At 37.1% G+C, this 25,852-nt stretch overlaps 2 protein-coding genes across 2 annotated transcripts; one reads left to right on the plus strand and one right to left on the minus strand.

The window, feature by feature from the left end:
- Nucleotides 1–928: 928 nt before the first annotated feature.
- On the plus strand, nt 929–1,870 carry OR11A1 (olfactory receptor family 11 subfamily A member 1). Its single transcript, XM_015135665.3, has one exon. The coding sequence runs from the start codon at nt 929–931 to the stop codon at nt 1,868–1,870; it is 942 nt and encodes a 313-aa protein (XP_014991151.3).
- An 18,275-nt stretch (nt 1,871–20,145) lies between these two features.
- LOC710506 (olfactory receptor 12D1) lies at nt 20,146–21,495 on the minus strand. Its single transcript, XM_001102337.5, has one exon. It carries the CDS (start codon nt 21,275–21,277, stop codon nt 20,357–20,359), a length of 921 nt encoding a protein of 306 aa, XP_001102337.4. The 5' UTR covers nt 21,278–21,495; the 3' UTR covers nt 20,146–20,356.
- Between the last annotated feature and the right edge of the window lie 4,357 nt (nt 21,496–25,852).

The raw sequence follows: 25,852 nt of genomic DNA on the forward strand, positions 1-25,852 counted from the left end.
GCCATTTTTAGATATTTAGAAGTGTCATGCTCAATTACAACTCTTTGCTTTTACATATACTTTCCTGCCAGGGTTGCCCTGCCTGGTCTGGTTTCCTGTCTTTTGCCTGGCCAACTCTTAATTGGCCCTCAAAACTTAGCCTACTTGCTTCTCTCTTCAGAAAGCCTTCCCTGACCTTGACCCCATACCTTCTGCCCCACAACCCTAGCCTGGGTTTGGTCCTTCTCTGCTCCCACAGCACCGACTTCCTTCTCTATTACCATTTACCACATTTTCACTACCACCTCCCGAATGACTTGATGAAATTACTATTTAAGGAAGGCCAAAAGTGGAGAATATATAAGAATTATCCAAGGAACAGTTGGTAAGATATCACTGATTGGGAGATGGGGAATTAAAGAGGGGCTTGAGATAATGAGAAGAATGTAGATAGTGACCATGGGAATTAGACAGAATTCTCAAACCAGTCACAGAGGAATTGCTTGTGATTGAGGAAAATAAAAGAGTTTGTGGTTGTGGGCCATGTCTCTCTATCACACATTTGGAGAATATTACACAAGAAGAAGGCTGTGGCTGACTATATAGATAAGAATAATAGAGCTGATTATGTGATAGAGGTAGTAGATTGAATAAATGGGGTAAAGGTCTTTGAAAGACTAAAATTATGAATTTGGATAAACTCTTTTGAGCCTTAAAGAATACGCACAATTAAGGAAGGCAAGGAAGGTGAGAGTTGGGGAAGGAATGACAACTAAGAAGGGGGATAGTTGAAGACTTGTGTGAGCGATTCTTGTTTTAGAGACTCATTTTTGTCTTTTTTGCTTTGTTTTGTTTTAGCTCTAATAACCTTAGGCTTGGTATAGAAGATATAGAGACACGCTAAAATTTCTCCCCCAATTATTGCCAAGCAAAAATTTGGATGATCGACATGGAAATTATCCCCACAGGAAACAAAACTATTACTGAATTTGTCCTCCTTGGCTTCTATGACATCCCTGAGCTGCATTTCTTGTTCTTTATTGTATTTACTGCTGTCTATGTCTTCATCATCATAGGGAATATGCTGATTATTGTAGCAGTGGTTAGCTCCCAGAGGCTCCACAAACCCATGTATATTTTCTTGGTTAATCTGTCCTTCCTGGAGATTCTCTACACATCCACAGTGATGCCAAAAATGCTGGAGGGCTTCCTGCAAGAAGCAACCATCTCTGTGGCTGGTTGCTTGCTCCAGTTCTTTATCTTTGGCTCTCTAGCCACAGCTGAATGCTTACTGTTAGCTGTCATGGCATATGATCGCTACCTGGCAATTTGCTACCCACTCCACTACCCACTCCTGATGGGGCCCAGACGGTGCATGGGGTTGGTGGTCACAACCTGGCTCTCTGGATGTATGGTAGATGGACTGGTTGTGGCCCTGGTGGCCCAGCTGAGGTTTTGTGGCCCCAACCACATTGACCAGTTTTACTGTGACTTTATGCCTTTAGTGGGCCTGGCTTGCTCGGATCCCAGAGTGGCTCAGGTGACAACTCTCGTTCTGTCTGTGTTCTGCCTCACTATTCCCTTTGGACTGATTCTGACATCTTATGGCAGAATTGTGGTGGCAGTGCTGAGAGTTCCTGCTGGGGCAAGCAGGAGAAAAGCTTTCTCCACATGCTCTTCCCACTTAGCTGTAGTGACCACATTCTATGGAACGCTCATGACCTTATACGTTGCACCCTCTGCTGTCCACTCCCAGAACCTCTCCAAGGTCTTCTCTCTGCTCTACACTGTGGTCACCCCTCTCTTCAATCCTGTGATCTACACCCTGAGGAACAAGGTGGTGCATCAGGCACTTCGGAAGATTCTCTGTATCAAACAAACACTTGATTGAAGGAGTGTAATGAAGAAGATTTTATTTTGGACTTCAGACACCTCCATTGGGAATTCTTCCAGGATGGGCTGGAGAGGAGTAACTTGGTCTTATTCGATGATTCTCTTTGAACTCTTCTGTAGTTATACTAAAAATGAAAATGATAGAGCAACAATTTTTTAAACTTTTATTTTAAGTTCAGGGGTACATGTGCAGGTTTTTACATAGGTAAACTTGTGTTATGGGGGTTTGTTGTACAGATTATTTCATCACCCAGGTATTAGGCCTAGTACTCATTAGTCTCCTGATTTTCTCCCTCCTCCCACCCTCCACCCTCAAGTAGGACCCGGTGTGTGTTGTTCCCCTCTATGCATCTATATGTTTTCATAATTTAGTTCCCACTTATGAGTGAGGACATACAGTATTTGATTGTCTGTTCCTGTGTTAGTTTGCTAAGGATAGTAGCCTCCAATTCCATCCATGTCCCTACAAAGGACATGATCTATTTTTTATGGCTGCATAGCATTCCATGGTGTATATGGACCACACCTTCTTTATCCAGTCTATCATTGATGGGCGTTTAGGTTGATTCAATGTCATTGCTGTTGTGAATAGTGCTGCAATGAACATACACGTGCATGTGTCTTTATAATGGAATAATTTATATTCCTTTGGGTGTATACCAAGTAATGGGATTGCTGGGTGGAATGGTATTTCTGTTTTTGGTCTTTGCGGAACTGCCACACTGTCTTCCACAATGTCTAAACCAATTTACACTCCCACCAACAGTGTATAAGCATTCCTTTTTCTGCACAACCTTGCCAGCATCTGTTATTTTTTGACTTTGTAGTAATAGGCATTCTAACTGGTGTGAGATTGTATCTCATTGTGGTTTTGATTTGCATTTCTCTAGTGATCAGTGATGTTGAGCTTTCTTTCATATGCTGTTTGTTACCTGTATATCTTCTTTCGAAAAGTGTTGTTCATGTCCTTGGGCAACAATTTTTAAGTGCTAGTTTAAAAAATTATTTAAACTTTGATTAGTTCTTTATTAAATATGCCATAAATATTTAAAAATAGATACACAAAACAGCAATACCAAAATAAATCTAGAAATATTGTTTTTTATATTATTGTTGTATGACATTTTAAAATTTATTTCTATGTGCATTTATATTTATACATACAACTTGGATCATGGAGTTTGTAATCTGGTTTTTCACTGAACACTGTGTCATGAGCAACTTTTTCTGTTAATAAGCATCTATTTCTTTATTCTTCTGGGCTTCATTGTGTGGCTGAACATGATTTGTTATTCTATTTTGGGAATTTTTAATTGTATTCCGTTCTTTTACTGTACATTGTTTACATCTGGATTTTCCTGTAATAAGCTTTTAGCACTTAAATTGCAAGATTTAAGGATATGTGTTTTTAAAAATCTAAAGCTGAATTCCTTTTACTTTTAAACTTTTCTTGTAGAACATTTCAAACATACACAAAAGAGAAGAGCATAGTGAACCCCCATGTGCTCCATGTAGCCATCACCCAGCTTCAACATCAACATTTTGCTAATCTTATTTTAATTAGCTACAGTTCCTTGTTTGTTTTCATGGAAAATTTTAGGGCAAATTCCAGATGTTGTGTAAGTATTATGTTGTGTAAGTTGTGTTTGTACATACTCCACATGTAAGTATTTAGTATGATCTGTGACTGATAAAGACATTTTAAAAAACCATGCCCACCATATCATTATGATACTTAGCACAATCATCAGTATTTCCTTTATATCATCTAATACACAAGCCATGTACAAATTTCTCCATTGATCTTTAAGTAATTTCTTAAAATTAAGATCTAAACAAGGTTCACACAATGCATTTTGTTATTGTCTTTCCAGTCCCTTTATAACATAGCAGACCCCACTTTTTTGTCATGCCATTGACTTAAGTTGCTATGTTATTTTTATTGAATCATGTCCTGAGACACATGATATTTGGTTGTCCCACTCTTAGAGATGCTATTTGTATTATTGACCAGTGAGTTGAAGTGGTATCAGCCAGATCTATCTATTACTCAGTTTCTAATTAACATTTTCCCTAATATTTTAATCTTCAATTGAGGAAAGGTGATGATTAATTCCTAGAGTGATTTAGTTCTTTGAATGTATTTCCCTTTAGTGTTTTGAATCTATTTAATCCTTTGAATGTATTTCCCTTTAATGTTTTGAATCTATTTAATCCTTTGAATGTATTTCCCTTTAATGTTTTGAATCTGTTTGTAAACAATTCTTGTAAAATCTTTGTCTGCACATTCCTACACTTAGGTCATATCAGATTCAATTATTATTGATTTCTTTTTTTCTTGAATATTGATAATATTTTGTCATGCTTTTGTATGATTAGTGTATTTCATTGAATTCAAGTTATTGTAGACATTTTGGGTATTTTCTTCAGAAGAATGTTGGCTTTTTTTGTAGCAGGCGCTAAAAGGAGAATCATTTGAATTTGGGTAGGCTTGGTTTTATGCTCTGATGGTATTGATCTGTGGAAAGTTCAAGGTGTTTTGCAAGTCTATATAACTTGAAGGGACTCAATCTCTACTTTCTCTCTTCCTTGTGGACATTGCCAGGGCTTAGTTTAGGTTGTTAAGCCAGATTTAGAGTAGGTTTTACTTACATTTGTGGTCCTTACTCTTAAAGCTTGGTCTTTGGGTGTCTCCACTGGGTGGCAGTGGTGTTTATGAGGTGTTAATGAGATTTCTCTGCTTTAGTAGGGCAGAGAGGACACTGTCTTGGTGCTGCTCTTCCTTAAGCTTGATGTACCTCTGGTATTTGTTTCATTTCAATCCTGTAACAGCTTCTCTCTGGTAAGTCTCAAATAGTGTTGCCCTTCACATGTACAGTCTAGCTACCTGTCATAGCTCACAGATCCCTCCATTAATATATTTCTGAGGTCCCCTCTGCACAACTCTGGCCTCCCTGATACCCTATCCCACGGCTTCTAGTGGCCTCAGCTGCCCTAAATTTACTATGATTTTTATTTTGTTAGATCAGTGAGACTGCTGTGGTCTTCTGCTTGGGCCACAGCAAGGAAATTTTCCCAGGCAGAGAGCTGAGTGATTATGTGGCTCACCTGTGAGCTGTATTAATTGCTATTCGCTGCCTGAAAGCAATTTCTTCACATACTTTGTCCTGTCTTACAGTTAATTATGCCGGTGAGACTAGTCAAGACTAGTTATGCTATCATGGCCAGAAGCAGAAGCACACCCATAATGTTTTGAAAAATGGTTTTATTTTGGCAAATACCTTATTCAGCGATTGAAATAAACTGTGCATTTGAATATAAAATCTTCACTGATGAAGACTGACCATCTTCTTTTGCACTTTTCACAATGCCTTATTTATGACAAGTGCTCAATATATACTTACAGCATTGGGCTAAATTATATTGAATGATGATGAAGAATATGATAAGGTGGGGAGAATTGTGGTAGTAGTGGATAGGTAGAAGAAGTGCCTAATGATGGTTATTATCAAGTCCTTGTTCCAAAATCCCAAGTCACCACTGTGAATTGTTAAAAATACCCAACCTGATGTAGAAAGATTCTAGCCAAGGTCTGCAGGTTTTTATTCAGGATAAATAATTCTGCCCATTTTATCTTACTTCGGTGGTATTATAAACTATTAATATGAGTTAAAATGTGTATTTTTAACAATTTTTAGCCTACAAACTCTAGGAAAGGAGTTCTTGCACTCCTTACAAATCAGTTCTTATGGGAGAATATTTTCTTTTTATCTGAATATTCTCACTTATTATTTCTAGGTTGGCTAAGTTTGGATTTTGGCTTCTGACCTCAGAAATCTTATAAAATATTTTCCAGTGAAGCACAGAATGAATTGCATATTACATTTTAACTTCCTACTGGTGCCCTGGATTACAGCTACCCTTACTGGTTTCCTGATTCATTGAATTTTTATCTCTGTTACTCACCTCCACAACACTCAGAGGTTGGCTTCCCTTTGATATATTGTTGTTCAGTGACATTCCATGTCCAGCCAAAGAATGGCCATTCAGAGGAAAAAAAGTTTATTTGTATCACCACTTCCTGAGGAACAGAAGAAACCGTTTCTAAGGCCAGAGGAGATATATCAACTCAGATTATCCAGTCAGTAATCATTCATTCGAAAATAATTTCTGGACACATGTTATGACAAGTCATTAGATTAGAATTGGAAAGAAAACAATAACTTCTAGATGATCCCCCCAAAATGTCTGGGCTAAGCACAGGTTGTATAGAGATGCTGAACAGAGAATCCAGTCTGAGAATCTCAGGGGCACTCTTCCTAAATTAGATCTGTATTTAATCTATGCATTGAGTTATTCTCCTGAATAGAATTAATTATCAGGTGTTTGTTTAACCGGACCCTGTAATTCATGGTGTACAATAACATGAACTATAGGGGGTGCTACAAATAGACACAATACATAGTCTCTGGTTTGATGTAATACATGACATATGTAGAAAGACAAACTGAACATAACAGACTGTCTGAACTAGTTACATACATTCTCTTCATAATGCAATTCAACAAGTCCTTTCTCTGCATTGCACTTTGACAGTCTGTCTGAAAAAGGAATTCATTCATTGAGTGATGCATTGGCCAGTTGACAATTTTTTCAGAATCAAATTAATAAACATATATAGGAAACATAGTTTTGTTCTATTACAAAACAAGAAGTACTTTTTTTTTTAAATTCTTTTACTTTTACATAGCTTTCAATTCTCAGCCACAGAGTCAGGAACTCCCCACAAACTATCAAGCATAGCACAAGCACACAAATATATAAAACATTCTGAAAAGTGACAGAGTAACAGGGAAGAAACTGCACAGAACCAGTTTCTTTTCTCCTACAAATGGTGATGATACAGGCAACATTAATGGGGCTGGAATTGAAGATACCATGTTCAATATTCAGGCAGCAATGAAGATGACATTGGCTATAGTAAGAGTGATGGTGAGCATCCTCATTGTTAAAACCACTGATTAAAATGCTAATGATGGATGGGGGCACCCAAGATGGCCGAATACGAACAGCTCCAGCCTCTAGCTCCCAGTGTGAGCGACACAGAAGACAGGTGATGTCTGCATTTTCAACTGAGGTACCGGGTTCATCTCACTGGGGTGGGTCAGACAGTCGGTACTGGTCAGTGGTTGCAGCCCGACCAGTGAGAGCTGAAGCAGGGCAAGGCATTACCTCACCTGGGAAGTGCAAGGGGGAAGGGAATTCCTTTTCCTAGTCAAAGGAAATTGAGACACACAACACCTGGAAAATTGGGTAACTCCCACCCTAATACTGTGCTTTACCAAGGGTCTTAGCAAACGGCACACCAGGAGATTATATCCCACACCTGGCCCAGAGGGTCCCATGCCCATGGAGCCTCCCTCATTGCTAGCACAGCAGTCTGAGATCTAACGGCAAGGCAGCAGCAAGGCTGGGGAGGGGCGCCTGCCATTGCTGAAGCTTAGGTAGGTAAACAAAATCTTGAATTGGGTGGAGCCTACCACAGCTCAAGGAGGCCTGCCTGCCTCTATAGACTCCACCTCTGGGAACAGGGCATAGCTAAACAAAAAGCAGCAGAAACCTCAGCAGAGGTAAATGTCCCAGTCTGACAGCTATGAAGAGAGCAGTGGATCTCCCAGCACGGAGATTGAGATCTGAGAACAGACAGACTGCCCGCTCAAGTGGGTCCCTGACCCCTGAGTAGCCTAACTGGGAGACATCCCCCACTAGGTGCAGACCGACACCTCACACCTCACACGGCTGGCTACACCCCTGAGACAAAGCTTCCAGAGCAAGAATCAGACAGGTACACTCACTGTTCAGCAATATTCTAACTTCTGCAGCCTCCGCTGCTGATACCCAGGCAAACAGTGTCTGAAGTGGACCTCAAGCAAACTCCAACAGATCTGCAGCTGAGGGTCCTGACTGTTAGAAGGAAAACTAACAAACAGAAAGGACAGCTACACCAAAACCCCATCAGTACGTCACCATCATCAAAGACCAAAGGCAGATAAAACCACAAAGGTTTTATCTTTGTGGTTTTTTGGGGGAAAAAACAGTGCAGAAAACCTGGAAATTCAAACAATCAGAGTGCATCTCCATCTTCAAAGAACACAGCTCATTGCCAGCAATGGAACAAAGCTGGATGGAGATTGGCTTTGACGAGTCGAGAGAAAAAGACTTCAGTCAATCAAACTTCTCAGAGCTAAAGGAGGAACTACATAACCAGCGCAAAGAAACTAAAAACCTTGAAAAAAGACTTGACGAATGGCTAACTAGGAGAACCAATGTAGAGAAGTCCTTGAAAGAACTGATAGAGATGAAAACCATGACATGAGAAATTTGTGACAAATGCACAAGCTTCAGTAACCGACTCGATCAACTGGAAGAAAGAGTATCAGTGATTGAAGATCAAATGAATGAGATGAAGCGAGAAGAGAAGTGTAGAGAAAAAAGAGTAAAAAGAAATGAACAAAGCCTCCAAGAAATATGGGATTATGTGAAAAGACCAAATCTATGTCTGATTGGTGTGCCTGAAAGTGACGGGGAAAATGGAACCAAGTTAGAAAACACTCTGCAGGATATCATCCAGGAGAATTTCCCCAACCTAGTAAGGCAGGCCAACATTCAAATTCAGGAAATACAGAGAACGCCACAAAGATACTCCTCGAGAAGAGCAACTCCAAGACACATAATTGTCAGATTCACCAAAGTTGAAATGAAGGAAAAAATCTTAAGGGCAGCCAGAGAGAAAGGTCAGGTTACCCACAAAGGGAAGCGCATCAGACTAACAGCAGATCTCTCGGCAGAAACTCTACAAGCCAGAAGAGAGTGGGGGCCAATATTCAACATTCTTAAAGAAAAGAATTTTAAACCCAGAATTTCATATCCAGCCAAACTAAGTTTCATAAGTGAAGGAGAAATAAAATCCTTTACAGATAAGCAAATGCTTAGAGATTTTGTCACCACCAGGCCTGCCCTACAAGAGATCCTGAAGGAAGCACTAAACATGGAAAGGAACAACAGGTACCAGCCATTGCAAAAACCTGTCAAAATGTAGAGTCCATCGATGCTAGGAAGAAACTGCATCAACCAATGAGCAAAATAACCAGCTAATATCATAATGACAGGATCAAGTTCACACATAACAATATTAATCTTAAATGTAAATGGACTAAATGGTCAAATTAAAAGACACAAACTGGCAAATTGGATAAAGAGTCAAGACCCATCAGTCTGCTGTATTCAGGAGACCCATCTCACATGCAGAGACACACAGAGGCTCAAAATAAAGGAATGAAGGAAGATCTACCAAGCACACGGCAAACAAAAAAAAGCAGAGGTTGCAATCCTAGTCTCTGATAAAATAGACTTTAAACCATCAAAGATCAAAAGAGACAAAGAAGGCCATTACATAATGGTAAAGGGATCAATTCATCAGGAAGGGCTAACTATTCTAAATATATATGCACCCAATACAGGAGCACCCAGATTCATAAAGCAAGTCCTTAGAGACTTACAAAGAGACTTAGACTCTCATACAATAATAATGGGAGACTTTAACATCCCACTGTCAACATTAGACAGATCAACGAGATAGAAAGTTAACAAGGATATCCAGGAATTGAACTCAACTCTGCACCAAGTGGACCTAATAGACATCTACAGAACTCTCCACCCCAAATCAACATAATACACATTCTTCTCAGCACCACATCACACTTATTCCAAAATTGACTACATAGTTGGAAGTAAAGCACTCCTCAGCAAAGGTAAAAGAACGGAAATTATAACAAACTGTCTCTCAGACCACAGTGCAATCAAACTAGAACTCAGGACTAAGAAACTCAATCAAAACCGCTCAACTACATGGAAAATGAACAACCTGCTCCTGAATGACTACTGGGTACATAATGAAATGAATGCAGAAATAAAGATGTTCTTTGAAACCAATGAGAACAAAGATACAACATACCAGAGTCTCTGGGACACATTTAAAGCAGTGTGTAGAGGGAAATTTATAGCACTAAATGCCCACAAGAGAAAGCAGGAAAGATCTAAAATTGACACCCTAACATCACAATTAAAAGAACTAGAGAAGCAAGAGCAAACACATTCAAAAGCTAGCAGAAGGCAAGAAATAACTAAGATCAGAGCAGAACTGAAGAAGATAGAGACACAAAAAACCTTCAAAAAATCAATGAATCCAGGAGCTAGTTTTTTGAAAAGATCAACAAAATTGATAGACCGCTAGCAAGACTAATAAAGAAGAGAGAAGAATCAAATACAGAAAATAAAAAATGATAACGAGGATATCACCACCAATCCCACTGAAATAGAAACTACCATCAGAGAATACTATAAACACCACTACACAAATAAACTAGAAAACTGAGAAGAAATGGATAATTTCCTTGACACTTACACTCTCCCAAGACTAAACCAGGAAGAAGTTGAATCCCTGAATAGACCAATAGTAGGCTCTGAAATTGAGGCAATAATTAATAGCCTACCAACCAAAAAAGTCCAGGACCAGACAGATTCACAGCCAAATTCTACCAGAGGTACAAGGAGGAGCTGATAGCATTCCTTCTGAAACTATTCCAATCAACAGAAAAAGAGGGAATCCTCCCTAACTCATTTTATGAGGCCAACATCATCTTGATACCAAAGCCTGGCAGAGACACAACAAAAAAAGAGAATTTTAGACCAATATCCCTGATGAACATCGATGCAAAAATCCTCAATAAAATACTAGCAAACTGGATCCAGCAGCACATCAAAAAGCTTATCCACCATGATCAAGGGGGCTACATCCCTGGGATGCAAGGCTGGTTCAACATATGCAAATCAATAAATGTAATCCAGCATATAAACAGAACCAAAAACAAAAACCACATGATTATCTCAATAGATGCAGAAAAGGCCTTTGACAAAATTCAATAGCCCTTCATCCTAAAAACTCTCAATAAATTCACTATTGATGGAACGTATCTCAAAATAATAAGAGCTATTTATGACAAACCCACAGCCAATATCATACTGAATGGGCAAAAACTGGAAGCATTCCCTTTGAAAACTGGCACAAGATAGGGATGCCCTCTCTCACCACTCCTATTCAACATAGTGTTGGAAGTTCTGGCTAGGGCAATCAGGCAAGAGAAAGAAATGAAGGGTATTCAGTTAGGAAAAGAAGAAGTCAAATTGTCCCTGTTTGCGGATGACATGATTGTATATTTAGAAAACCCCATTGTCTCAGCCCAAAATCTCCTTAAGCTGATAAGCAACTTCAGCAAAATCTCAGGATACAAAATCAATGTGCAAAAATCACAAGCATTCTTATACACCAGTAACAGACAGAGAGCCAAATCATGAATGAACTCCCATTCACAATAGCTACAAAGAGAATAAAATACCTAGGAATCCAACTTACAAGGGATGTAAAGGACCTCTTCAAGGAGAACTACAAACCACTGCTCAGTGAAATAAAAGAGGACACAAACAAATGGAGGAACATATCATGCTTATGGATAGGAAGAATCAATATTGTGAAAATGGCCATACTGCCCAAGGTAATTTATAGATTCAATGTCATCCCCATTAAGCTACCAATGACTTTCTTCACAGAATTAGAAAAAACTGCTTTACAGTTCATATGGAACCAAAAAAGAGCCTGCATTGCCAAGACAATCCTAAGCCAAAAGAACAAAGCTGGAGGCATCACGCTACCTGAATTCAAAAGATTCTACAAGGCTACAGTAACCAAAACAGCATGGTACTGGTACCAAAACAGAGATATAGACCAATGGAACAGAACAGATTCCTCAGAAATAATACCACACATCTACAGCCATCTGATCTTTGATAAACCTGACAAAAACAAGAAATGGGGAAAAGATTCCCTATTTAATAAATGGTGCTGGGAAAATTGGCTAGCCATAAGTAGAAAGCTGAAACTGGATCCTTTTCTTACTCCTTATATGAAAATTAATTCAAGATGGATTAGAGACTTAAATGTTAGATCTAAAACCATAAAATCCTTAGAAGAAAACCTAGGTAATATCATTCCGGACATACGCATGGGCAAGGATTTCATGTCTAAAACACCAAAAGCAACGGCAACAAAAGTCAAAATTGACAAAGGGGATCTAATTAAACTAAAGAATTTCTGTACAACAAAAGAAACTACCATCAGAGTGAACAGGCGACCTACAGAATGGGAGAAAAGTTTTGCAATCTAGTCGTCTGACAAAGGGCTGATATCCAGAACCTACAAAGAACTCAATCAGATTTACAAGAAAAAAAAAGGATGAGTTTGTGTCCTTTGTAGGGACATGGATGCAGCTGGAAACCATCATTCTTAGCAAACTATCACAAGAACAGAAAACCAAACACCGCATGTTCTCACTCATAGGTGGGAACTGAACAATGAGATCACTTGGACTCAGGAAGGGGAACATCACACACCGGGGCCTATCATGGGGAGGTGGGAGCGGGGAGTGGGGAGGGATTGCATTGGGAGTTATACCTGATGTAAATGACGAGTTGATGGGTGCAGCACACCAACATGGCACAAGTATACATATGTAACAAACCTGCACGTTATGCACATGTACCCTACAACTTAAAGTATAATAATAATAAATAAATTAAAAAAAAAAACGACCCCATCAAAAAGTGGGCAAAGGATATGAACAGACACTTCTCAAAAGAAGACATTCATACAGCCAACACACACATGAAAAAATGCTCATCATCACTCGCTGTCAGAGAAATGCAAATCAAAACCACAATGAGATACCATCTCACATCAGTTAGAATGGCAATCATTAAAAAATCAGGAAACAACAGGTGCTGGAGAGAATGTGGAGAAATAGGAACACTTTTACACTGTTGGTGGGACGGTAAACTAGTTCAATCATTGTGGAAAACAATGTGGTGATTTCTCAAGGATCTAGAACTAGAAATACCATTTGACCCAGCCATCCCATTACTCGAGATATACCTAAAGGATTATAAGTCATGCTGCTGTAAAGTCACATGCACATGTATGTTTATTGTGGCACTATTCACAACAGCAAAGACTTGGAATCAATCCAATTGTCCATCAGTGACAGAGTGGATTAAGAAAATGTGGCACATATACACCATGGAATACGATGCAGCCATAAAGAAGGATGAGTTCGTGTCCTTTGTGGGGACTTGGATGCAGCTGGAAGCCATCATTCTCAGCAAACTATTGCAAGAACAGAAAACCAAATACTGCGTGTTCTCACTCATAGGTGGGAAATGAACAATGAGATCACTGGGACACAGAAAGGGGAACATCACACACCAGGTCCTATTGTGGGGAGGGCAGAGGGGGGAGGGATAGCATTAGGAGATATACCTAATGTAAATGATGAGTTAAAGGGTGGAGCACACCAACATGGCACATGTATACATATGTAACAAACCTGCACAATGTGCACATGTACCCTAGCACTTAAAGTATATATATAAAAAAAAGAACTACCTGAGACTAGGTAATTTATAAACAAAAGAGATTTATAAACAAAAATAGGTTTATAAACAAAAGAGGTTTGACTCACAGTTCTGCATGACTGGGAGGCCTCTTGAAACTTACAATCATGGCAGAAGGCAAAGGGGAAGCAAGGCACGTCTTACATGGCAACAGGGGAGAGAGAGAGAGTGAGGGAAAGTGCCACTCTTTGAAACGATCAGATATTGTGAGAACTCACTCACTGTCATGAGAACAGCATGGGGGAAACTTTCCCCATGATCCAATCACTTCCCTCCAGGTCCCTCCCTTGACATGAGAGATTACAATTGAGATGAGATTTGGGTGGGGACACAAAACCAAACCATATCAGGCTCTATTCTATGTGTCTGTGTGCATATGTAACTAAAATTAGGAGTGAGTAATTGAGAGAAGTGAATTTTCTTGGTGTGGTTTTAGTTGCAAGCAACATAATCCACGTTGGCTAATTTAAGCTGCTGTTTTTTCTTATATAATATTTGGTAGCTCACACACTATCCTGTAGGTAAAGAGAGGCAGACTGAATTATTCTGCCAGGAATGAGATGCAGAAACACAGAGGGCCTCTTGTTGGAGTAAATATCACTGCCATCGTTACTCAACCCTAGGGTACTTCTAGCTCCATCATTGATGCTCCGGAAGGACCAGATTCCTCTGTTCCATGCAGAGAAGACTGAGTTTCATATGCATGGTCTTGCTGATAGGTGGGACCTAATTTCCATGGTTGCTACCAGCTGTTAAGGAATCTAGGAAATGATCACAATGTAGTGGGGGTGTTCACAGATGTAAAAGCACTCTAATGAATGTCTACTTTTGGCAGAGTATGAAAGGATAATATTAGGTACTAATTTTTATTTCTTTTGACGTTTTAAAATACAAACATTTCAAGCATATACAAAATACAAAAATTTCCTTTGTCCACTTTTTAATGGGGTTATTTATTTATTTTTCTTGTTGAGTTGTTTGAGTTCCTTGTAAGTTCTGGATACCAGTCCCCTATTAGGTGCATAGTTTGCAAATATGTTCTCCCATTCTGTAGGTTGTTTGTTTACTCTGTTGATTATTCCCTTCACTGTGCAGAAGCCTTTTAGTTTGATTAAGCTCTGTTTGTCTATTTTTATTTTTGTTGCATTTGCTTTTGAGGTCTTAGTCACAAATTCTTTGCCTAGGCCAAGGTCCAGAAGAGTTTTTCCTAGGTTTTCTTCTAAAAGTTTTATAGTTTCGGATCTTACATTTAAAAGAAGACATACAATCAGCCTACAAAGCCTACAAACATATAAAAAAAAAAGCTCAACATTGCTAGTCATCAGAGAAGTGCAAATTAAAACCACAGTGAGATATCATCTCATACCAGTAATAATAACTATTATTAAACAGTCAGAAACAAGAGATGTTGATGAGAATGCAGAGAAAAGGGAATGCTTATATACTGTTGATGAGAATGCAAATTAGTACAACCTTTATGGAAAACAGTATGAAGATTTCTCAAAGAGCTAAAATAGAACTACCCTTTGATTCAGCAATCCCAATACCGTATATCTACCCAAAGGAAAACAAATCATGGTATAAAAAAGACACCTGCATGTGTATGTTAATTGCAGCACTTTTCACAAGAGCAAAGTTATGAAACCATCCTAAGCATATGAAAGCACACACACACACACACACACAATATGTACATACGCATACGTAATTAAGACATTTTTTCTTTTATTTTACTTTAGCTTATTTCTTCCTCAAGGCTCTTCTGTTCTTAAAGGTGGATCCAAATTTCTCACTTGTATAATTTTATTACTCTCTAAAAAATTTATTTTATCACTTTTTACCAGGCAAGTTTATTGGCAATAAATTCCCTCAATTTTTGTTCCCCTGAGACCGTCTATTTCTCATTCACCTTTGAAAGATAATTTCATGTAATACAGAATTCTAGATTGATTTTTCTTCTATCAAAAATTTTAAATATTTCACTCTACTTTCTTCTAACTTTCATGGCTTCTGAGAACTCAGATGTCATCTTTTCTTCCCTAAAGGTAAGGTATTTTTTATCCTCTGGATTCTTTCATGATTTCAAAAAGATCATTGACTTTCTGATTTTTGTTTAATTTTCCATAGTTTAAAAAAGATATTTCTAGACATAGTTTTTTTTGGCATTTATGCTGCTTGGTATTCTTTGAGCCTCCTAGATTTGAAGTTTGGTGTCTCATATTAATTTGGGGAAATTTTCAGTTATTTTTTCAAATATTTCTTTGGTTTCTATCTACTTTTCTACTCCTGATATTCCCATTGTATGTATTACATATTTTGGAGTTTTCTCAGAATCCTTGAATATTCTTCTCTGCTTTAATAAGTCTTTGTTTTCTTCGCTTTTCAGTTTTCAAAGTTCCTATTCATATATTCCCATGCTTAGAGGGTTTGGTGGTAGTTTTCTTCCCCTTAGTTTTATTAAGGTATGACTGACACGTAAAATTGTGTATATTTATGATGTTTACTGTGATGTTTTGAGATACGTATACATTGTGAAACGATTACCACAATTAAGCCAATTAACACATCCATCACCTCACATAGTTACAACTTTTTGTACGTGTGTGGTGAGAACATTTATGGTCTTCTAGTTTAGAAAATTTCAAGCATATAATACAGTACTATTAACTATAATCACCGTGTTATATGCACATTATATAGGTCACATTTTTTAATCCACTTCTCTGTTTTGATGGACCTTTAAGCTAATTCCATATCTTGGCTATTGAGAATCATGCTGCAATGAACACAAGAGTGCAAATATGTCTTTGAAATACTAATTTTTACATTTTTTCCATAGGTTATTGGGGTACAGGTAGTATTTGGTTACATGAGTAAGTTCTTTAGTGGTGATTTGTGAGATTTTGGTGCACTCATCACCCAAGCAGTATACACTGTACCGTACTTGTAGTCTTTTATCCTTCACCCCCTTCCCACTCCACACCCCAAGTCCCCTAAGTCCACTGTGTCATTCTTACGTCTTTGCATCCTTATAGGTTAGCTCCCACATATTAGTGAGAACATACAATGTTTGGTTTTGAAATACTGATTTTATTTCCTTTAGATGTATACCCAGAAGTGGGATTACTGAATCAGACGGTATTTCTACCTTTATGTTTTTTGAGGAACCTCCATATGTCCCCTACAATGGCTGTACAAATGTAAATTCCCAAAAACAATGTACAAAGGTTCTCTTTTTATATCCTCATTAATACTTGTTATCTTTTGTCTTTTTGATAAAAACCTTTCTAATAGATGTGAAGTGATTATTTCGTGGTTGTAGTTTGTATTTCCTTTGATTTAATGATGTTGAACATTAATAAATACACTTGTTGACCATTTGTGTGGAAATATCTATTTCACTGAAAAAATGTCTATTTAGATTCTTTCCTCATTTTTAAACTAGGCTATTTGTTTTCTTGCTATTGAGTTTTTTAAAAAATGTATATTTTGGATATTAACTCTTTATGAAATATTATTTTCCCATTTCATAGGCTGTCTTTTCATTCTGTTGATGTTTTCTTTTGTTAAATAGCAACTATTTAGTTTGGTACAATCTATTTATTTTTGATTTTGTTACCTGTGCTTTAGGTATGATATTTTAAAAATATCATTGCCCAGACCACCATTAAGCAGTTTTTCCCTGTTTTCTTCTAGTAGTTTTACAGTTTCAGGTCTTACCTTTCAATTTTTAATCCAATTAAGTTGATTTTTGTATATCGTTTGAGACAATGGTTTAATTTCATTCTTCTTTAGGTGGATATTAAGTTTTTCCAACACAATTTATTGGAGAGACTATTCTTTTCCCACTGTGTGTTCTTGGAACCTTTGCCAAGGACCAACTGATCATAAATGCATAGGTTTATTTCTGGGCTCTCTATTCTGTTCCATTGTTCTGTGTATCTGTTTTTATGCCAGTATCATACTGTTTTGATCACTATAGATTTGTAGTATATTTTGATTTCAGGTAGTCGTGCCTCTAGCTTTGTTCTTTTTGCTCATGATAGCCTCTAGCTTTGTTCTTTGTGTTCAAGATAGCCTTGGCTATTTGGAGTCTTTTGTGGTTCCATATGAATTTCAGTATTTTTGCTATTTCTGTAAAAAATTCCATTAGAATATTAATAGAGATTGCAAAGAATCTGTAGTTTGCTGAGGGAAGTATGAGCATTTTGACAATATTAATTCTTCCAATCCATGAATAAGGAATATCTTTTCATTTATTTGTATCTTCTTCAATTTCTGTCATCCATGCCTTATAGTTTTCAAGGTACAGATCTTTCACCTTCTTGGTTGGATTTATTCCTAAGTATTTTGTTTACCTTTGACATTATTGTAAATATACTTGTTTTCTTGATTTCCTATTCAGATAGATCATTGTTATAAAAATGCAACTGGCTTTTGTATGTTAATTTTGTATCCTGTGAACTTAACTAAATTTATTATTTCTCACAGTTTTTGGTGTAGTCTTTTGGGTTTTCTAGATGTAAGATCACCTGATCTGCAAACAGACAATTTTACTTCTTCCTTTTTAATTTGGAAGCCTTTTATTTCTTTCTCTTGTGTAATTGCTATATCTAGGAATGTCAGAATTACATTGAAGAGAAATTGTAAAAGTGGGCCTCCTTGACTTGTTCCTGGTCTTGGAAGAAAAGCTTTTAGCTTTCCAACATTGATAATGAGAATATCAGTGGACTTGATATGTATTACCTTTATTATATTAAGCTACATTTCTTCTATACCTAATTTGTTGGAAGTTTCTTTTAGTTATGAAACAATATTGAATTTTATCAAATGTTTTTTCTGTACCTATTATCATACGGTTTTTATCCCTCAGTATGTTAATGTGGCATATCATATTTATTAATTTGTGTATGTTAACCCATTCTTGCATCCTAAGGATAAATCCCACTTAGTCATGGTGCATGATCATTTTAATGTGCCGTTGAATTCATTTTGCTAGTTTTTATTGAGGATTTTTACATCTATGTTCATCAGGGATATTGGCCTGTAACTTTATTTCCTTATAGTTGCCTTGTCTGGCTTTGGTATTAGGGTAATGCTGACCTCATAAAGCGAATTTGAAAGTATTTCTTCCTTTTCATATTTTTGAGCAAGTTTAAGAAGATTGGCATTAATTATCCTTTAAATGTTTGGTAGTATACATCAATAAAGCCATCAGATCCTGGGCTTTTTTGAATAGGAGACATTTTATCACTGGTCAATCTCAGCCCCAGGCTGGCAGCTTTTGCCATAGTCTACTGGAACATGAAAAAGTCTGTCTGAGGCTTCCCTGTTGAAGAAGCATATGACAGTCACAATGAGCAATTAAGGAAGGAGAAAAAGAAAGAAAGAGAGAGAGACTTACTCAGCTCTCAGCTATTCCATGACCAGAGTTGAAGTCATTCCAGCAAAGGTCAGAAACATTATGGATCAGAGTCAACCATTCTCTGCTGTGTTTTTCCAAATTTCTTACCCAATGAAGCATGTAACTTAATTGTTTTAAGGGATTGAATTTTGGGGTCCTAGTGTGTTATGCATTGGTAACCAGAACCCCATGTGCTCTTCTATAGTTCACACACTCTGTGAACTTTGAATTATGTGACAAATTCTCACCACCAGAAATGAGAGAAAAAATATATTGTATAAAATATGCATAGAATATATTACTGATAGCTTGGGACAGTTGAGATTAGGAGTTGCCATCTCCACACACACATTGTTGTTTTGTTTTGTTATAAACTAAACTGGAATTGAGGGACCAAAGAAGGTGGAGTTAGAAGACAAAAGACGCATGGAGAGAAGTCAGAATAAAATCGTTTAGATTTACAAAAGTGAATGCAGAGACCTTGAAGGGTCAGTGCACGAGCTTAAAATGCCTTTTCATAGTATTTTCTGTCTATTCTTTAAATATTTATAAATTGTAGAATCCACCATTTCTTCAGGGACAGAAGTCATTTATAGGAACTTAAAAAGTGAAGAACATAGTAGTTCATGTCTAGAAATTCTTCAATAATTATGACTTCTATGCCTTTCTTTAGTATGAGTTTGGTGACAAGTAAGAAAAAGAAAATAAAATTTTGATAAAGTCATTCTCTTCCACAATTAAAAGCTGAGGAAACAATAACTTTCTAATGAGATTGAAAGAGTCTTAAGAGCTTTGTTAAATTATCTCCGATTTTTAATATTTTAAGTAATCATTGAGGGTTTGGACAGTTGACTTCTAAAAGATATCTGGAGACAGAGGTGCCAAAACCATTTAGATGAACTGTCAGAGTTTTTGTTGTTGTTGTTGTTATTTAGTGATTACAATGTCATTTGCTTTAATTACTTATTTGTCTCTTTGTTTAAAGAATAAGAAATCAAGGCACACCCCTTAAAAATTCTCCTTAACTCATATGTCAGTTAGCATATACTTTTCCAGTTGAGTAACCATGGCCCTAAAATAAAATCCTCATAATATCAAAGCATAATAGTTTTATTTATAATATTACAATGCGTTAACCTAGTAGGACCAGATAGATAAATAGACCCAAGTATTATCCATCTATTTAATACATGGGAAACACAGGCATATTTCTATACCCAATTTCATTATAAGAACATATAAAAAACCTAACATCAATTTTATCAACTGATATCTTCAAAACTTAGTCAGCAGTAGAGTTCCATGGTTAGCATCCCATTCATTCAAATGTCCCTTATATAACCTAGGAAAACATTGTTAAATACAATTACAGCATATTTTTCCATATATTTTTGTTTTATCCAGTTCCCTCTGTTGTACATTTCTAAATAATTTAAGAAACAGTATAATTACAAACTCAACTTTTTAATTGTTTATTTATGCTTCAGAAGAGTTCTTCAAGATTTCTTTAGGTCAAAGCTACCTTTTGATTGCTCTATTAAAGGCCCCCTTCACTTCCTTGTTCCTCAAAGTGTAGATCAGTGGGTTTAGTACAGGAGTGACCACAGTATACATGATGGCAATGATCCGGTCCTGGTCCATGGAGGTCCCTGAGGCAGGACGAATATAGGTGAAGAGAACAGGTGCATAGAAAAGAATAACTACCATGAAGTGGGAGGCACAAGTGGACAGTGCTTTGTGGAGCATGCCAAAAGAATGAGTCTTGAAGAAGAGATGGGTGATAATGTAGAAATAAGAGAGAAATGTGAGAAAGAAAGAGCCCATTGCGATTGTCCCTGTGATGGTACTGAGCAGCCACTGATTGAGCTCCGTGTTCCCACAGGCCAGCTTTAGCAACGGCTTCACATCACAGAAGAAGTGATGGATACAGTTGGAACCACAGAAGTTCAAGCGAGAAGTCATTACGGAGTGCAGCAGGGCATGGACGAAACCTATGGTCCAGATTGTGATGGCCATCTGGGTACAGAGCTGAGGGCTCATGATGACAGTGTAGCGAAGTGGCTTGCAGATAGCCACAAAGCGGTCAAATGCCATCACGGCCAACAGCATGGCCTCTGTGCTGCCCAGGAAGTGGAAGAAATGGAGCTGGCTTATGCATCCCAAGAAAGAAATTGCTTTGTGTGTAGAGAGGAAGTTCTGCAGCATCTTTGGCAGTGTCACCGTAGAGTAGCAGATATCCAGGCAGGACAGGTTTCCCAGGAAGAAATACATAGGGGAATGGAGTCTAGGATCAGAGATGACAATCATTAGAATGGCTCCATTCCCAGCCACACTGATGAAGTAGATGGTGAGGAAAACCACGAAGAGAAAAGGCTGCAGTTCTTGAATGTCTGTCACTCCCAAGAGGAGAAATTCGGTGACTGAGGTTGTATTCAGCATCACTTCAAAAAAAACACAAAATAATGTATGGAACACTAATTGAATCAGAATCCTTCCAGCTCAGAATTTTCTCACCAAGCCAAGAATATTTGGAGGAAGAGTATTGTTGTTTTGCATGATTCAACCTCACAAGTTTTATATTTTTGGTTTTTAGATGGCTAAATATTAAATATATATGCATATATATATATCTGTTATGATCTCTGACACAACTATTTTTTATTATGTTTTTCATTACTATATTTCTTTCTCCTAGGTATCAGAAAACATTGCTAGCCTGCTAGCCTACAATCTTCTCTGGCTGTGAATATTTTCATTCTTTTTTTTTTTTTTTGAGATGGAGTCTTGCTGTTTCTCCCAAACGGCTGGAGTACAGTGGTGTGATCTTGGCTCACTGCAATCTCCGCCTCCTGGGTTCAAGAGATTCTCTCACCTCAGCCTCCCAAGTAACTGGGATTACAGGAGTCCACCACCACACCTGGCTAATTTTTGTATTTTTAATAGAGATGGGGTTTCACCGTGTATGCCAGGCTGGTCTTGAACTCCTGACCTCAAGTTATTTGCCTGCCTCGGTCTCCCAACATGCTGGGATTACAGGCATTAGCCACCTCTCTGGGCCCATGAATATCTTCATTCGGTTACAGCTTTCCTTTTGTCTTTCCAAGTAGCTCTCACAGGGGACAATTTTTAAGCATATCACATAGCTATCTCTTGGCCTAGTAAGAAACCACCAGTAGGATGTTAACTGAAATAAAAAGACAGGTTTCAATGCATCAAAACCAGTTTTTTTTTTTTTTTAAATCTTGAAAGAGTAGTAGTAATTGCATTTCCTCATTTTACAATGTAAATTAATTAGAGATATTCTCTTACTGATCTCTTCCTGACCCACATCCCTGAAATGTCGTAGTGACCTACTGGGGTAAGAAACATGACCACATTAGTCACATATTAGCCTGAATATTTAAAATTTCATCACTATTATATCTGATGATGAGCTCAGTTTCTTCCTATAATCTGACCCTTTATATTTTTTTCGAAATAGAATCCCAAATTACTTTTTTCATTGCAAATGTTATTGTGCTTTTATTTATCTGTTGATCTTAGACTCTTCCTTTCCTAGGAAATCTATGAATCCCTGGATAAGAATAGTTTTTCCTCTGACAGATTCAGTAGTTTCTCTTCTTTTTTCACCAATACTAACCTCTCCTCTAAATATATATTCAGCCTTCTTGAAATTATCTTCTCTGTGATCTATTTTCTTAAGTTCTGTTTTTATTTGCCTGAAATAAACTCACTCATCAGATATTAAGGAATATTCTATCTCAAGTGAAATTCACCTTCTTTTCTTCTAGATCCATTACATTTTCTAGAAATTTTTTTTCTCCATAATTTGTAAAGTACTGGCATTATCTTCACTAAGTTTACTAATAAAAGCAGACATAATTTTGTGAAGTAGCTTCTTCTTTGTTCTTTTCATTAGGCTGTAATGGATTAGCTCTTGTATATTGGGAGGGAAGAAGTAGGATGTGTGGGGAACTTACAGAAGTGAGAGACACTGAGAGAGCTGGTAGAACTGTAAAGAAATTGAAGAGATGCTGACATTGGAGTGCTTCCTATAAAAGGAGTATCATTCAAGGTTTTAGAAACCACTGAGGAGAGAAGAGTATAATTTGATGTGACTACAGTAAAAAAAAATAATGAACAAGGGAACACTTCTAAAGAGCCATGGGTTTTTTGGCTTCATAGCTGGGAAGAAATTTTGAAAAAAATCTAACTTTTACTATACGTACATGAAGGACTGCCTTCAAATAATTCATGTAACTTTCTTGAATGACCATGTATATTTTGTGTATTTAAAAAATTACCACACCTGTTTAAAATACAAATTATATTTCAAATATAATTTTTGGTTCTTGGACCCAGAAAACAAAATTGTCCCAAAAATCCATATGGTAAAACATATATTCCTAGCTTCTAAGAAAATTAGCCGTCAGAGTGGTTTGTAGTAAATCATTTGCTTCACTGAAATTTCACCGTTTAGAAATTACATGTTTGCTTTGGATAATGTCTAGAGAACTAGATATGTCGAATTGAGAATAAGATATGGCAGTAAAAATGGGGTAAGTCAAGGATCTTCATATTTCTCCTCACAATGAAGAGTACACCATTAGATAGAAAATGAGATCTAGATACCGGGTGTTTAATACTAGCAAGTAGCTAGATCATTCATTAACATATTGAGATTATGTGCAATTTCGCAGCCTGTCTCAGTTCATTCTCTTACCTGATTGATTGTTCTGATTCACAGTCAAGGAGGCTATTCTTGTTTATATTCCCAGTGATTATAAAAGTTAAAACGTATTTGAAGCAATAGTTCATGTTGGGATTGCAGCATAAACTCATCTTTAAAAACCTCTTTCTCTCTGAAAATCAACCTGCCTTTTAATGAGCCACAGGTCTCTAGACATAGAAATCCAAAGGGAGAGTGTCCCCTGGTGTTGAGAAAGATGGTAAGAATTAGCAGGATGCCTTTCCACACCTACAATATGAATCAGCGGCCTTGGGGAATTCCTGTCTGAAGTTCCTTTTTTTTTTTTTAATTCTTGTTTTATTTCTTTTTTTTCCTTACTATGTTTGTTCCTTAGTTTTAGAACTATGGCCAACACAGATCTCAATGGCTTAATATGTTTTCTTAGTCAAATTTCTTTTTATTTCCTAGGACAGAGGTATGGATTTACTTTCCCATTTTGGGGACTTTCCTGAAAGAATACCCTGGTTTCTTTCAGGAAACCTGTTTTGGTTACTGTTGCCCTGAAGTATAGTTTGAAGTAGGGTAACATGATGCCTCCAAATCTGTTCTTTTTGTTTAAAATTGCTTGGCTATTCAGATTCTTTTTTGGTTTCATATGAATTTTAAAGTCTTTTTCTAGTTCTGTGAAGAATGTCGTTGGTAGTTTGATAGAAATAGCCTTGAATCTGTAAATTGCTTTCGGCAGTATGGCCATTTAAACAATATTTATTCTTACTGTCCATGAACAAGAAATTTGTTTCCATTTGTTTGTGTTATCTCTGATTTCTCTGAGCAGTGTTTTTAGTTCTTATTGTAGAGGCCTTTCACCTGCCTTGTTAGCTGCATTCCTAGATATTATATTCTTTCATTGGCAATTGTGAATGGGATTGTGTTCCTGATTTGTCTCTCGGCTTGACTGTTGTTGCTGTATCGGAATGCTAGTGACTTTCCCACATTGATTTTTTATCTGGAAACTTTGCTGAAATAGTGTATCAGCTGAAGGCGCTTTTTGGCCAAGACTATGGGGTTTTCTAGATATAGAATCATGTCATCTGCAAACAGGAATAGTTTTACTTACTCTCTTCCTATAATGCCCATTATTTCTTTCTCTTGCCTAATTGCTCTGGCCAGGACTTCCAATACTATGTTGAATAGGAGTGCTGAGAGAGGATATCCTTGTCTTGTGCTGGTTTTCAAGGGGATGCTTCCAGCTTTTGTCCATTCAGTATGATGTTGGCTGTGGATTTGTCATAAATGGTGCCTATTATTTTGAGATATTTTCCTTAATACCTAGTTTATTGAGAGTTTTTAATATGAAGCAATGTTGAACTTAATCAGAAGCCTTTTCTGTATCTGTTGAGATAATTATGTGAGTTTTGTTTTTCATTCTGTTTATGTGATGAATCACTTTATTAATTTGCATGTGTTGAACCAACTTTGTATCCCAGGGATAAAGCTTACTTAATCATTTTGTATTAGCTTTTTGATGTGCTATTGAATTCAGTTTGCTATTATTTTGTTGAGAATTTTTGCATCTATGTTCACGAAGAATATTGGCCTGAAGTTTTCCTTTTGTGTATGTGTTTCTTCCTGGTTTTTTTTATTAGGATGATGCTGGCCTCATAGAATGAGGTGGGGAGGAGTCACTCCTCCTTTGTTTGGTGGGCTATTTATTACTAATTCAATTTCAGAGCTCATTATTGGTCTGTTCACATAATCAGTTTCTTCTTGGTTCAGACTTGGAAGGATATATGTGTACAGAAATTTATTCATCTCGTCTAGGTTTTCTAGTTCTTGTGCATATGTCTTCATGATTCATCATGTCTCTGATGATTATTTGTATTGTTGTGGGGTCAATGGTAGCATCTCATTTGTCATTTCTGACTATGTTTATTTGGATCATCTGTCTTTCCTTCTCTATTGATCTAACTAGGAGTCTATTCATCTTATTAATTCTCCCAAAGAACAAACTCCTGGATTCGTTTATCTTTTGTGCAGTTTTTCTCATCTCAATTTCTTTCAGATCAGCTCTGATTTTGGTTATTTCTTATCTTCTGCTAGTTTTGGGGTTGGTTTTGTCTTCTGTCTCTAGTTCTTTTATTTGTGATGTTAGGTTGTTAATTTGAGATCTTTGTATCTTTTTTATGTGGGCAGTTAGTGCTACAAATTTCCCCCTTAACACTGCCTTAGCTGTGTCCCAGAGATTCTGGTATGTTGTATCTTCATTCTCAATAGTTTCCAAGAACATTTTGATTTCTGTGTTAATTTCAGTACTTACCTCAAAT

The sequence above is a fragment of the Macaca mulatta genome, chromosome 4, assembly GCF_049350105.2.
Source record: "Macaca mulatta isolate MMU2019108-1 chromosome 4, T2T-MMU8v2.0, whole genome shotgun sequence".
Taxonomy (NCBI): Eukaryota; Metazoa; Chordata; class Mammalia; order Primates; family Cercopithecidae; genus Macaca; species Macaca mulatta.

Excerpts from the sequence above, each read along its gene's own strand:
- OR11A1 (XM_015135665.3), top strand. The coding sequence starts at position 929 with ATGGAAATTATCCCCACAGGAAACAAAACTATTACTGAATTTGTCCTC.
- LOC710506 (XM_001102337.5), bottom strand. The coding sequence starts at position 21,277 with ATGCTGAATACAACCTCAGTCACCGAATTTCTCCTCTTGGGAGTGACA.